Consider the following 16287-nt stretch of genomic DNA (forward strand, 5'->3'; position numbering starts at 1 on the left):
TACCATTAGACTATTACTTATTTAATATTGTATTTGGTCTGTTGGTTTTAAAGCTATCTACCACTACACTATTACTTATTTAATATTGTATTTGATCTGTTGTTTTTAAAGCTATCTACCACTACACTATTACTTATTTAATATTGTTTTGGTCTGTTGTTTTTAAAACCATCTACCACTACACTATTACTGATTTAATATTGTATTTGGTCTGATGTTTTTAAAGCCATCTACCACTACACTATTACTGATTTAATATTGTATTTGATCTGTTGTTTTTAAAGCTATCTACCACTACACTATTACTTATTTAATATTGTATTTGGTCTGTTGTTTTTAAAGCCATTTACCACTACACTATTACTTATTTAATACTGTATTTGGTCTGTTGTTTTTAAAGCCATCTACCACTACACTATTACTGATTTAATATTGTATTTGGTCTGTTGTTTTTAAAGCATTCTACCACTACACTATTACTGATTTAATATTGTATTTGGTGTGTCTGGTTTAGGTTTTGTTTATTTGATATTGTACTTAGTGTGTCTGATTTAGGTTTTACGTTTTTGGTAATGTATTTTGTGTGTTTAGATTCTACATATTGGACCTTGTATTTGAAGGTGACAAGTGGACGTCGAAGGAGCTAGGTCGATGGTGCGGCGGACCTATGAAGCCGTTCGCCAGTAGTGGGCGCTACTTGTTGGTTGTCGTCGTCACCGACTCAAACGTCAACACGGGGCTCACAGCCAAGGCCAGCTTCTTTGGATTTGTTCGTGAGTAGAATAAAAACCAACTTTGTATAAGACTGAGTATAAAAGATGTTATATATGTGATATTACACACTTATATGTGTTACTAGGTGATATTACACACGTATGCATGCTACTAGGTGATATTACACACTTATGTGTCTTACTAGGTGATATTACACACTTATGTATATTACCAGGTAATATTACATACATGTACTTAAGTACAAGTATGTTACTATGTGGTATTGTATATTTATGTATGTTAATATATGATATTACATACTTATGTGTGTTACTAGGTGATTTTACGCATGTACGTGTGTTACTAGGTGATATTACACACTTATATGTGTCACTTGGTGATATTACACACTTACGTTTTACTAGGTAATGTTACACATTTATGTGTATTACTAGATGATATTACACACTTACGTTTTACTAGGTGATGTTACACATTTATGTGTATTACTAGGTGATATTACACACTTACGTTTTACTAGGTGATGTTACACATTTATGTATATTACTAGATGATATTACACACTTACGTTTTACTAGGTGATGTTACACATTTATGTGTATTACTAGGTGATATTACACACTTACGTTTTACTAGGTGATGTTACACATTTATTGGTATTACTAGATGATATTACACACTTACGTTTCACTAGGTGATGTTACACATTTATGTGTTTTACTAGGTGATATTACACACTTACGTTTTACTATGTGATGTTACACATTTGTGTTACTAGGTGATAGTGTACACGTGTGTGTGTTACTAGGTAATATTACACACGTATGTGTGTTAATATGTTATATTACATACATGTACTTAAGTATGTTACTAGGCGATATTACATATATGTACTTATGTATGTTACATAACACTAGGTGATATACTAGGTGATATTGCATACTTATGATTATTATGTGTCTTACTAGGTGATATTACACATTCGTGTGTGGTACTAGGTGATATTACATATGTATGTGTGTTACTAGGTGATATTTTGTGTGCCTGTCTGTGTGTTTGTGTGTGTGTGTGTGTCTCTGTGTGCGTCTGTGTGTGTGTGTGTGTCTCTCTCTCTCTCTCTCTCTCTCTCTCTCTCTCTCTCTCTCTCTCTCTCTCTCTCTCTCTCTCTCTCTCTCTCTGTGTGTGTGTGGGGGGGGGGGGGGAGGGGGTAATGTGTGTGTGTGTGTGTCTCTGTGTGCGTGCTTATGTGTTTCTGTGTGTGATTGTGTGTGTATGTGCGTGCCTGCGTGTGTGTGTGTGTACGTGCGTGTTTATGTGTGTGTTACTAGGTGATATTAATACATGTGTGACCTATCTCTGATCTTCAGAAGGTGCTGTTTGTCCCGATGAGGTAGATCTCCCAGGTATCAAGGAAATGCAAAACATTACATCTCCAGGCTTCCCCAGTGACTACCCTCTGTGAGTTGTTACATAATAAAAACGTGTGTGCTGAACATATAATGTTTATAGCGATGTTCCAATTTGGTTCCAATTTGTCGCATGGCCGCAGTTTAATTCGTTCTTCGTAATTCTGAATTTTATTCTAAATTTTAATTTTACTTCTCTGTGATATTTGTATTTTTGTACAGTTCTTTAGACTGTGTTTTAATTTAACTGTTGAATTGCTATATTGATGTGGTTCATCACTTAATGTTTTGCATATACCATAGTTTGACACCCAATAGCTAATGTATTTTTCATGCTGGGGTGTCGTCAAATATTCATTCATTCATTCATTCATTCATTCAGTTTAATTCGAGCCCTTCGGTATGTTATATATGTTTCTTTAGTTTATTTTTAGTTTATTTTTTCTCTCTCCCCCCCCCCCCCTTTAAATTAATGTTTTATTTTCCCAAGGAACACGAGCTAAATTTATGTTTTACATTAATTACATACATGTCAAAGTTTTCATATATATTTATATCCACATATTATTTTTGCATACATATACATATACATATATATATATATATATATATATATATATATATATATATATATATATATATATATATATATATATATAATTGTGCAATTAGTCATTGCCACCTGTGGGTTAGACTAGGGGAGAAATTAACTCTGTTACAGCGACTCGTGGCAACATAGCATGCACATGAAACGTGGAATTTCAGACACCAATGAATTTGAGCGTATTGTTGACTGCGGGGGGTAACTGAACGTTTGAAAATAATCTGGTAGCCAGGTGGAATACCAGGTTTAGATATCTAGTAGCCCGAGTGAGAAATCGATAGCCAAAACAGCCCGGGTTACTGCTAAGATCGAGTCATGAATTATCCTGATGCATGTACGTACTTGTACAGGCTGTCCATTTAGATTCCGTGATTCCGAGAATCCCAGTTTTTTTAATGAATTGGAATCCCATAATATCTATTTATCGTTTTACGATTTGGGCGGAATCCTCAAGACAAAAATTTAATGTCTATTATATAATATGAAAAATAATTAAATTACTTATCTTAGCAATCTCTGGTAACTATGGCAAATACGTACACATATAACGAATGGCTTATGTACTTTTATCTTTGTTTATTTTTTGTCATTTGCATAAGGTGTCTGTCTACGAACACGAGTATATTTATTACAAATAATTTCACAGTGTGTTCCATACATGGGTACATTATAATACGTATAAATACACCTTTAATTTTTTAACTGTAATGAAATAGTCAGTGGCGTAGGTAGGTGCCAAAAAGTGGGGAGGGACACGCGCGCGCGAACATGTTTGTTAATTTCTCGATGAATGTAAACATTACGTCGTCAGGGAACGTCATACCTGATGACGTCATGTATATTTATATTTACTGATCGTTATTGTTTTAACCCAAAAACAACAAAAAAATCAAAATAAATTGTGAACTTTTAATCTTATTATTAGTAAGTATATTTCAAATTTAATTATAAGTATTGTCTGTTATTTCTTTTACGTTCATCTGGGTATCAAAAAAAAAAATTCATCGCCGATTCACACCCTTTGTGGATGATTTGTTTCTTCTTCTTCTTTTTCATACCCCCAAAGGACGTAGAAGAAATAATAGAGAATCCTTAAATAAATATACACACACATGTATGTACATTGTATGTACGAAATTTGTATGTATGTATAAACCATCGCTGCTGCTGAGTACATGCCCCCTTCCACGCCCACCCACCCACGCTTTCTACGCCAGTGATAGTAAATAATTTGCTCCAACCCTCGAGGGGCGCTGTTGCCCCCTCCCCCCCCCCCCCCCCCCCCCCCCCCCCCCCCCCCAACCCCGTCCGATGAGCTTATATGAAGACGTTATGTTTGAACTTCTGGTTTCAGGAACTCTCACTGCACGTGGCGGATCAGTACCCGGATCTATAACTTCATCGTGTGGTTCGTGGTACACGAGTCGACGCTCGACGACAACTGCAAAGACATCGTCTACGTCTACGACGGTCAGTTCAAACAGTTAAAATGTTGGGGGTGTTTTGTTTAGCGACACCACTAGAGCATACTGAAAATTTGTTTTATTTAACGAAACCACTGGAGCACACTGATTAATTAATCATCGGCTACTGGATGTCAAACATTTAGTAATTCTAACACGTAGTCATCAGAGGAAACCCGTTACATTTTTTCCAAATGCAGGAAGGGATCTTTTATATGCACAGACAGGAAAGCACACACCGCAGCCTGTGACCAGTTGTGGTGCACTGATTGGAACGGAAAAAAACCCACCTATCAGTTGAATGGGTCCACCGAGTTGGTTCGATCCTGCGACGCACACTTCAAACGAGCACTCAACCGACTGAGCTAAATCTCTCCCACTAGAGCACATTGATTTAATAATAATCAGCTACTGGATGTCAAACATTTTGGTACATTTTGACTCGTAGTCTTATCGGAAACACGCTACATTTTTCCATCAGCAGCAAGTGATTTTTTTGTACGCACTTTCCAACAGACAGGACAGCGCATACCATGGCCTTTGATACACCAGTCGTGGTGCACTGGTTGGGAGAGGAAAATCCAATCAGAGAAAGGGTCCACTGAGGTGGTTCGATCCTATCACGCAAGCCCCCTCTATGACGTCAGAAAGAAAGGAATGTTTTATTTAACGACGCACTCAACACATTTTATTTACGGTTATATGGCGTCAGACATATGGTTAAAGACCACACAGATTTTGATAGGAAACCCGCTGTCGCCACTACATGGGCTACTCTTCCGATTAGCAGCAAGGGATCTTTTATTTGCGATTCCCACAGGCAGGATAGCACACACCATGGCCTTTGTTGAACCAGTTATGGATCACTGGTCGGTGAAAGTCGTTTACACCTACCCACTGAGCCTTGCGGAGCACTCACTCAGGGTTTGGAGTCGGTATCTGGATTAAAAATCCCATGCCTCGACTGGGATCCGAACCCAGTACCTTCCAGCCTGTAGACCGATGGCCTTCCACGACTATGACGTCAGACGTCACTGTTTTACTTGTTACTCACAACTACGGTCTGAGTTAATTTGTCATTCGGAGGTTTCCACTGTAAACATCTAAACTCTGCTAAAGTCGAAGAATTATTATTCTATCTGCGCATAAAAAACAATTTGGTGACTCCTGACTATAGAAGTCTTGTTAGTAATTCGGTGACTATTTGTTTTATCAGACTTGACTATAGAAGGCGTGTTTGGTGACTATTTGTTTTATCAGTCCTGACTATAGAAGGCGTGTTAGTAATTTGGTGACTATTTGTTTTATCAGTCCTGACTATAGAAGGCGTGTTAGTAATTTGGTGACTATTTGTTTTATCAGGCCTGACTACAGACCACGAAAACTTGCTGGGTCGGTTCTGCTCGAAGGACACGCCCACGTTCAAGAGCACGAAATGGGCGATGACGGTCGTCTTCAAGTCGGACAACACTGACAGCATGCGCGGGTTCAAGGCTGGTTACTACGTGGAGCACGTGCGAGGCAGAAACGGTGAGTCTACGTCTTCACAGTTAATGCGGCACTCACGTCTCGACAGGCTCTAACATCTGTCATAACTACCTAATGTCGCTACCTACTTCTATATAAGCACTGCCAGTTTCTTAGCCCGAATACTCTGACAGTAAGAGACCTAGACGGATATTTAGACATTTATCGCTCATTAAATGTCCAATTGTCCGTCTAGTTTTTTTTCCGTATTCAGGCTACCGGTTTGTATACCAAAAAAAACCACACAAGCCAGCCGTACAGATAAAATGGACGCCAACGTGTTTATTTAAGTACAGTGCTAAGTATACAATGATAAATATTGAACGCGACGTACAGATGTTAGTCTGAGCTCAATCACAACTCAACTGGACCGTCGAAGAAGTTGTGACAGCAGAAAGTTAGACAACTTTGTGCTGACAGTTGGCAGTCTGACCCTAGCATAACACGAACCCGATTAAGGCCATTGAAACCCGCACACACACGCGCACACACATGCACACGCAGACTCGCATGGACATACGTACGCACACACACACTCACACTCACACACACACTACACTCGCACACACTCTCACACACATATACACGCACGCACGCACGCACGCACGCACGCATGTACGTACACACACACTGGAACACACACACACACACATACATACATACACTCGCACGCACACACACACACACTCACTCACACACATGTATACACACATACACACACACTCGTTCGCACACATGTATACACACACACTCGCTCACACACACACTCGATAACACACACACACACACACACACACACTCGATAACACAGACACACACACACACACACAGAGGACACACACACAGAGAGGACACACAAACAGAGGACACACACACACACAGACACAGAGGGAGAGAGAGAGAGAGAGACATACAGACACACACACACACAACACGCACACAGACAAACACACACACAGACACACACACATACAAAAAAGCAACACAGACACACACACACACACACACACACACACAGAGGCACACACACACAGACACACACACACACACAGAGAGAGAGAGAGAGAGAGAGAGAGAGAGAGAGAGAGAGAGAGAGAGAGAGAGAGAGAGAGAGAGAGAGAGAGAGAGACAGAGAGACAGAGAGACACACAAACACGCGCGCGTGTTTGTGTGCATACAGAGTTAATGCAACCTAAAGCTTTAAGAAGTCTGTCCTCACCTGACAACTTTAGTTAACATGTGTTCGATTAATATCAAAGCCTTTGTAACAACTAAAGGTCTATATTAAATATTAAATAGTTTACTAGTTTACAATATTAATTTTTCTTTCCTTATTTTTGTGTTCATCCAATAATATATCCATTTGCTTTTCCCACGTGCAGTGGCGTAGCCAGGGGACCGTAGGCCTATGCCCCCTTCCACCTTTCCCCCATCAAACCTTTTTTTTTAACTATTAAATTTTATAAAATCGTCCATCCATCCATCCATCCATCCATCCACCCCCCACCCCCCACCGCACACACACACATACACACATACACACGCACACACGCATACACACATTTAGGATTTAATTATCCCCTGCGCCAGTGCGTTAAAGGGACATTCCTGAGTTTTATGCATTGTAAGATATTTCCGAATAATAAAACATTTCTACGATTAAACTTGCATATTAAATATATTTTTTGTTTAAAATATCAGTGTCTGTATATTCAATGTGTTTCTGATCGTCTTAATATTTGTAAGAAGCCCAAATTGGATTTTGTCTTCAAATAATTTCGTACGTACGAAAAAACAATATTTTAGGAAATAAGATTAAATTTAACCTAGTACAAATATTAGAACGATCAGAAACACGTTTAATATACAGCCACTAATATTTTATGCAGAAACTATATTTGATATGTAATTACAATTGTTAAAAAGTCTCTGTTAATCAATAACATCTTAAAAAGTTCAGCAAACTCAGGAATGTCCCTTTAATATCTATGTATGTAATAGTCAACCTCGACATACATATACTATATAGATACTCATACATCAATAATATCCATCTATCCATCCATACATACATAATACATACATACATACACACATACATACATACATACATACATACATAGAGTGGGTTGCTCATTACCCCAAAACACCACCCACAAAATAACACCCCACCCTACACCCCATCCGCCACCCCAATATAAATCCCAGTCTACGCCGATTCTCACGTGCATAATAATGACTATTCATGAATATGACATCCCTCGTGTGAATCTTTTTCTCGTTTTGTCGCCAGTTAACGAAGGGACGCCGGTGGGCCTGATCGCCGGCATCTGTATCGCCGTGGCCGTCGTCGGGGCGCTCATCCTCGTCCTCTACATTGCGTGCTGCAGGAAGAGCAACGACTACGAGGAGGAGAAAGATGAAGAGGAACTGCTAGACTAACACGGGAACAGTGGGGGCGACGAACAGCGGGACAACACATAAGGAATATCTGAGGAATCGATAAGGAATATATGAGGAATTAATAAGGATTATATGAGGAATCGGTAAGGAATATCTGAGGAATTAATAAGGATTATATGAGGAATCAATAAGGAATATCTGAGGAATCAATAAGGAATATATGAGGAATCAATAAAGATTAAATTAGGGATCCATAAGGAATATCTTAGGAATATATGAGGAATTCATAAGGAGGAATACATAAGGAATATCTTAGGAATATATGAGGAATTAATAAGGAATATCTGAGGAATGCGTAAGGAATATAATATGAGCAATATATTAGGAATACATAAGGACTATATGAGGAATACATAAGGAACATATTAGGAATGTCTATTAAAAAAATAGTTATGAAATATCAAGACTAACGAAATTTTTTGAAATATCTGTAGAATAAATTAATCAATCTGTGAGAAATAACTGAAGAATATCTGACGACATTTCGAGACATATCTGAGGAATACATAAGGAATATCTGAGAAATACATAAGGAATATCTCATGAAAACAAAAGGAATATTTGAGGAATCCATATGGAATATATTATGAGGAATAGATGAAAAATATATAAGGAATAGTTTGGGAATAACTGAAAAAATATTTAAGGAATATCAAGACTAACGATTTTTTTTAGAAATTATACGTTTAATGGATGTATTGTCATTTTCATGAATTATTACACTGGCGTAGGAAGCGGGGGGATATTTTCAGATATTTTGCTTTATATTTGCTTTATAATAGTGTAAAAATGTGTAAATATAAAAGTGCCCCCACCCACTTTTTGGCACCTTCCTACGCCAATGTATTACATTTCCACAATCAACAATGTACCATTGGAGGCTTTTATTTCAGTTTATTTAGATAAAGTGTTAAGTGATTTGGAATTATTTATCATACATGAATATTTATATTAGAAAAAAAACGTGTTATACAGTACCTTAATATTTCCTCATTGTTCACAAAACACTGATACAAAACGTCCAAGGGAAGCAACTTTCGTAACCACAGTTCAAAAGTAATGACTTGGGTTTTTGCACAAATATTTAGAAAGATTAATTAAGTGTAATAACATGTACCAAAATTTGTATATTTATTTGCTTGAAGGTTGATACGATTAGCATTTCAATTTGGTTTGTGCTGGGTGCGTAAACATTTCTGAAAACAATTAAAGGAAAACTTACATAAAAGAATTGCCAGTCATGAAGCCTCAAATGTGTTCCAGTGGAGTAACTGTGGTAGAAATGATTGCATGCAGTTAGCGAGTTTTGTCTTCCATTTACATAAAACTACCGGTTATACGTTATAAAATCGGAACACAAAATATGTATGTTATTCTATATGGTTTGCATTACGTTATATTTTTATGTTTAAAAAATTGAAGGCATCATTTTTAGAAGATATCATTTAAACGTTATCATTTTTTTTTTTATTGTTTTGTTCATTATGTGGTGTATTCTACCTTTGAAAACAAATGTATGTCCATCCCTCCCTCACCCCACCCACCCACCACACCTTTCCAGGCACAAGATAGTGGGTGGTGTAAAATTGCACACGTGACTGTATTGTATAAAGACATTTTTCTTTTTCATTTTACGAAGAGTTACAATTTTTATTCTGTAGATAGTTGATGAATCTAAGTATTGTGTTTTTATTATTATTAAATTCGAAAAGTTTTAATATTTTATACATACTTGTGAACTTTTCATATATTTCTTTATATTTCATTAACATCATTTTTTAATGTTTACACTACTATCTATCTAAATAAATCATGTAAATCCAACATTATTATACTGTCGGGACAGAAAGGGATTCGTTTTAAAAAGTCGGTTTTCATTATCGACATCACTGGAGCACATGGATTATTTTAATCGTCAGATATTGGATGTGAAACAATCGATAATTCCGACATATAATTTTTCCATTAGTAGCAAGTAAAATGTATATGCATTTTCCACAGACGGGAGAGCACATACCATGATCTTTGATCTACCTGCCGTTAGTCACTGGTTTGGATTCGGAAGGCGGGGGGGGGGGGGGGGGGACAATCAGACAATGGTTCCGCCGAGGGGATTTGATCCTACAACATACCACATTAGATTCCACCCCTTTAGGGTTGGTTTTAGGCTTTAGGCGACGAATGAATGACTTAGATGATAATGAGCGAGTTAACAATAGTTACTGACAGATTTATAACTAGAGTGAAAAAGGTTTTACTCGGCACTAGTTTCAACGAGTAACAAATGATAATTATCTCGAAGGTATAAATTGGACAATAACAAGAGCCAAGTATCTTAAAGGCATATTGTCACAGACCACTGACCTATTTAATGGTCTAACAAAGTATTACCTGAACAAAAATAATTTGATTTCTCCCTAAATGTACTTTATTCAACCATCTTCATAACCACCATACTCCATTTATTAATGAAATTTTGTAAAAAAAAAATTATTGAATTATAGCAATGGTCCATAATTCAAAAACTAAAATTGCCGAGAGGGATGACATGGATTTCACTCCATCATGGTTCAGTTAAGGTGATGCGATAGCTAGATTTGGTTTCCAACAATTAATGCAATTTTTATTTATTATCCATTTTTAGAGAAGTAAGGTCCTTAAATCCGTAACAGTATGTTTTTAATCTTCTGTTTTCCCCCCTCTAAAAGCCTTTCATTTTGATTTCTGTATTCATGTTCAAAAACGATGTAAACCACTTTACGACTTATTTTTGTATTGCTTTATCGTTAAATTTTATTCACGTTGACAGATAATTCTAAAATCTTTGTAAATTAACTTGCTAGGTTTTCAAACTGAATAGCGGGACAAAGTATGCAACCCAGAAGACTGAACATTAGCTCAAGACTAAAAAATAGTCTATCGATGGTGGCGCATCATGCATCACTAAGTGTAAAACTACTGCTATAAGTCATAGGCGTACGGGCTCCCATTTGTTAGGGGGCGGGGGTCAGGCTGGCTTTTGCTCCAATTAAACGAAAATTCCTGAACTTGGGGCCTAATTTACTAAACTCTCGCACCTTTGCGATCTCGCAGTGCAATACTAAAAAGATTTTCAAACAGGACGCTTTGTTGTCTAGCAGAGCCTAAGAGACCTTTGTGAAGTAGGCCCTTGAATAACAACATTTATTCATAATAGCATTACTACCAAACAACTATATAGGGTTGAATCACTACGCAATTTTACATGGATTACAACTGATTTTTGAGGGTAGAATGATGGAAACACGTGGTAAAAGGTCTCTGGTTATCACATTTTGCCTGAATATCTCGATAATTTTTACCCGAATTTGAAGTTTTGCTCTAGCATTACGGGTGGGGTGTGTTTGCGCTTTGTACCTCCCCCTGCACCCTGTCTGGTACTTTTATGGGGGAAGCTGATCGATATCTACAGTAGATATAGTGTTTTCCCTAGCTTGTTTTAGCATAGTGCAGCACCATGCCTCAATAGTCTAGCACCATCTTGCCTTAATCAGCACCATGCTGCCCTGAGATTAAACAAGCCTTTTTCCCTAATTAATTCTAAAATTGCCTTTATAAAACACCCAAAAAGGAATTATTAATTAATAAAATATGCCTTTTTTTTATCTTTTGCCATTCATTTATTAAAGCAAGCACATAAATTACATTAATGTTTATTTCAATAAATTTTTGTGTATTTTTAATGAAAAAAACTGCCCCGAAAATGGTGAAAATGCCCCAAAAGTGTCTGGTCTACCATGCCTTGCCAAATTTCTAGGGACATCACTAAGTTATTACACCAAAGTTCGGCCCACCATTGTTATCTGCCAATGTAATAAAACGCATATTATACCTGCATAAAGTAAATAGACTCTGGATATATTCTCCGGCTGTGTGGCTGCTGGACCATTGGACACGTTTTGTTTGTCTGTTATACCAAATTGGTCTCATGCCCAAATCGCTTTTTATGGATGCATTGTTCCAACTTTTAATATATTTATTAAATTTGTTGTGAATGATCAGATGACGTATATATAGTACATATCAGTAGATTAGATGGATGTTTTGTATAATATATGTTATAAGTACAATATTATAAGTAAACAGATGCGCTTTTTTTGTCTTTGATAAACAGATTATTTTCATTCTTTTATATAAATTTATACGATTAAAAAAAAAAAATTTTGATGATGAATATGTTGGTTTTGTTATTTTTCAATTATTCCACTTACTATAGAAAGAAATATGGTGTAACTCACTGCGTCACAACTCAGTCACAACTTGAAAACTGTTACAAAAAGAGGCGGCGTGTAACTCAATGATAGACAGTTCACTTGAGGACTGTGACAAAAAGAGGCGGGGTGTAACTGTGATATACAGCTCATTTGAAGAGTGACAAAAAGAGGCGGGGTGTAACTCAACGATAGACAGCTCACTTGAGGACTGTTACATAAAGAGGAGGAGTGTAAATCAATTATTGACAGCTCACTTGAGAACTGTTACAAAAACAGGCTGGGTGAAAATCAATTATTGACAGCTCGCCTGTTGACTGTTACGAAAATAGGCGGGGTGATACACAATGATAGACAGCTCACTTGAGGACTGTTACATAAAGAGGAGGGGTGTAAATCAATTATTGACAGCTCACTTGAGAACTGTTACAAAAACAGTCTGGGTGAAAATCAATTATTGACAGCTCGCCTGTTGACTGTTACGAAAAGAGGCGGGGTGATACACAATGATAGACAGCTCACTTGATGACTGTTACATAAAGAGGAGGAGTGTAAATCAATTATTGTAAATCAATTATTGACAGCTCACTTGAGAACTGTTACAAAAACAGTCTGGGTGAAAATCAATTATTGACAGCTCGCCTGTTGACTGTTACGAAAAGAGGCGGGGTGATACACAATGATAGACAGCTCCCATGAGGACTGTTACAAAAAGAGGCGGGGTGTAACACAATGATAGACAGCTCACTTGAGGACTGTTACAAAAAGAGGCGGGGTGTAACACAATGATAGACAGCTCACTTGAGGACTGTTACAAAAAGTGGCGGGGTGTAACACAATGATAGACAGCTCACTTGAGGACTGTTACAAAAAGAGGCGGGGTGTAACACAATGATAGACAGCTCCCATGAGGACTGTTACAAAAAGTGGCGGGTGTAACACAATGATAGACAGCTCCCATGAGGACTGTTACAAAAAGAGGCGGGGTGTAACACAATGATAGACAGCTCCCATGAGGACTGTTACAAAAAGAGGCGGGGTGTAACACAATGATAGACAGCTCCCATGAGGACTGTTACAAAAAGAGGCGGGGTGTAACACAATGATAGACAGCTCACCTGTGGACTGTTACAAAAAGAGGCGGGGTGTAACACAATGATAGACAGCTCACTTGAGGACTGTTACAAAAAGTGGCGGGTGTAACACAATGATAGACAGCTCCCATGAGGACTGTTACAAAAAGAGGCGGGGTGTAACACAATGATAGACAGCTCCCATGAGGACTGTTACAAAAAGAGGCGGGGTGTAACACAATGATAGACAGCTCACTTGAGGACTGTTACAAAAAGTGGCGGGTGTAACACAATGATAGACAGCTCCCATGAGGACTGTTACAAAAAGAGGCGGGGTGTAACACAATGATAGACAGCTCCCATGAGGACTGTTACAAAAAGTGGCGGGTGTAACACAATGATAGACAGCTCCCATGAGGACTGTTACAAAAAGAGGCGGGGTGTAACACAATGATAGACAGCTCCCATGAGGACTGTTACAAAAAGAGGCGGGGTGTAACACAATGATAGACAGCTCACCTGTGGACTGTTACAAAAAGAGGCGGGGTGTAACACAATGATAGACAGCTCACTTGAGGACTGTTACAAAAAGTGGCGGGTGTAACACAATGATAGACAGCTCCCATGAGGACTGTTACAAAAAGAGGCGGGGTGTAACACAATGATAGACAGCTCACTTGAGGACTGTTACATAAAGAGGAGGGGTGTAAATCAATTATTGACAGCTCACCTGAGGACAGTTACGAAAAGAGGAGGGGTGTAACACAATGATAGACAGCTCACTTAAGGACTGTTACATAAAGAGGAGGAGTGTAAATCAATTATTGACAGCTCACCTGAGGACTGTTACGAAAAGAGGCGGGGTGATACACAATGATAGACAGCTCACTTAAGGACTGTTACATAAAGAGGAGGAGTGTAAATCAATTATTGACAGCTCACCTGAGGACTGTTACGAAAAGAGGCGGGGTGTAACACAGTGATAGACAGCTCACTTGAGGACTGTAACATAAAGAGGAGGAGTGTAAATCAATTATTGACAGCTCACTTGTGAACTGTTACATAAAGAGGAGGGGTGTAAATCAATTATTGACAGCTCCCATGAGGACTGTTACAAAAAGAGGCGGGGTGTAACACAATGATAGACAGCTCACTTGAGGACTGTTACATAAAGAGGAGGGGTGTAAATCAATTATTGACAGCTCACCTGAGGACAGTTACGAAAAGAGGCGGGGTGTAACACAATGATAGACAGCTCACTTAAGGACTGTTACATAAAGAGGAGGAGTGTAAATCAATTATTGACAGCTCACCTGAGGACTGTTACGAAAAGAGGCGGGGTGATACACAATGATAGACAGCTCACTTAAGGACTGTTACATAAAGAGGAGGAGTGTAAATCAATTATTGACAGCTCACCTGAGGACTGTTACGAAAAGAGGCGGGGTGTAACACAGTGATAGACAGCTCACTTGAGGACTGTAACATAAAGAGGAGGAGTGTAAATCAATTATTGACAGCTCACTTGTGAACTGTTACATAAAGAGGAGGGGTGTAAATCAATTATTGACAGCTCCCATGAGGACTGTTACAAAAAGAGGCGGGGTGTAACATAATGATAGACAGCTCACTTGAGGACTGTTACGAAAAGAGGCGGGGTGATACACAATGATAGACAGCTCACTTGATGACTGTTACATAAAGAGGAGGAGTGTAAATCAATTATTGACAGCTCACTTGAGGTCTGTTACAAAAAGTGGCGGGTGTAACACAATGATAGACAGTTCATTTGTAGTCTGATGGGTCGTAGAATCAACAGCCTTCTATGAACCCGTCTGCTTTTTCCCCATCATAGCACGCATCTCAGCCTGCATATCAAGGATTGTCGTAAATATAAAATACTGGATTCGCAGACAGGTACCGGCTCCCACCCAGAGCGAGTTTTCTCACTAATCACTACTCGCGGTCTCGTGGTATATATTCTTGCGCAAAATAAACTCGTGCAATAAATAGGAAGCGAAAACAAGTATGTGAAGTTCTGTATATTTATGTAATTTTACCTATAATACTTTTACATGAAATATTTGTTCGACTGTGTATATCCTCCTTTATTTATTCGGCCATTGACAAAGTCGTATTCAATTATTATTCATCCAAACATCTTCATTTATAAACACAACATGATACATTCTTTACATCTTCATTTATAAACACAACATGATACATTCTTTACAACTTAAACATAACATGATACATTCTTTACATCTGCGGTGCGGGATGTGGCCCAGTGGTAGAGCGCTCGTCTGGGGTGCGATGAGTTGCGGTGGGTCTCCGCGACTGGCACACCAAACACCGTGGTATGTACTGTCCTCTCTATGGGAAAGCCTATAAAATATCTCTTGTGGCTTTATTGGTAGGGGGCGGGACGTAGCCCAGTGGTAAAGCACTCGCTTGGTGCGCGGTCGGTTTAGGATCGATTCCCGTCGGTGGCTCCATTGGGCTATTTCTCGTTCCAGCCAGTGCTCCATGACTGGTGTAACATAGTATGTACTATCCTGTCTGTGGGATGGTGCATATAAAAGATCCCTTGCTGCTAATCGAAAAGAGTAGCCCATGAAGTGGCGACAGAGGGATTCCTCTCTATATATGTGTGGTCCTTAACTATATGTCTGACGCCATATAACCGTAAATAAAATGTGTTGAGTGCGTCGTTAAATAAACCATTTCGTTTATCGGTAGGAACATCTTCATAAATCAAGGCTAATA

General features: G+C 38.4%; 1 protein-coding gene across 1 annotated transcript in view; it reads left to right on the forward strand.

Annotated features, from left to right (window-relative positions):
* The window catches only part of LOC121386347 (bone morphogenetic protein 1-like), a 41895-nt gene extending 31615 nt beyond the window's left edge, over positions 1–10280 (forward strand). Inside the window, exons 13-17 of the mRNA XM_041517225.1 lie at positions 621–773; positions 2103–2193; positions 4100–4215; positions 5571–5738; positions 8029–10280. Coding sequence (XP_041373159.1) covers positions 621–773; positions 2103–2193; positions 4100–4215; positions 5571–5738; positions 8029–8177 — 677 coding nt within the window. The 3' untranslated portion in view covers positions 8178–10280. The remainder of the gene's footprint in view (positions 1–620; positions 774–2102; positions 2194–4099; positions 4216–5570; positions 5739–8028) is intronic.
* Positions 10281–16287: the final 6007 nt, after the last annotated feature.

Source organism: Gigantopelta aegis, chromosome 12 (assembly GCF_016097555.1).
Source record: "Gigantopelta aegis isolate Gae_Host chromosome 12, Gae_host_genome, whole genome shotgun sequence".
Taxonomy (NCBI): Eukaryota; Metazoa; Mollusca; class Gastropoda; order Neomphalida; family Peltospiridae; genus Gigantopelta; species Gigantopelta aegis.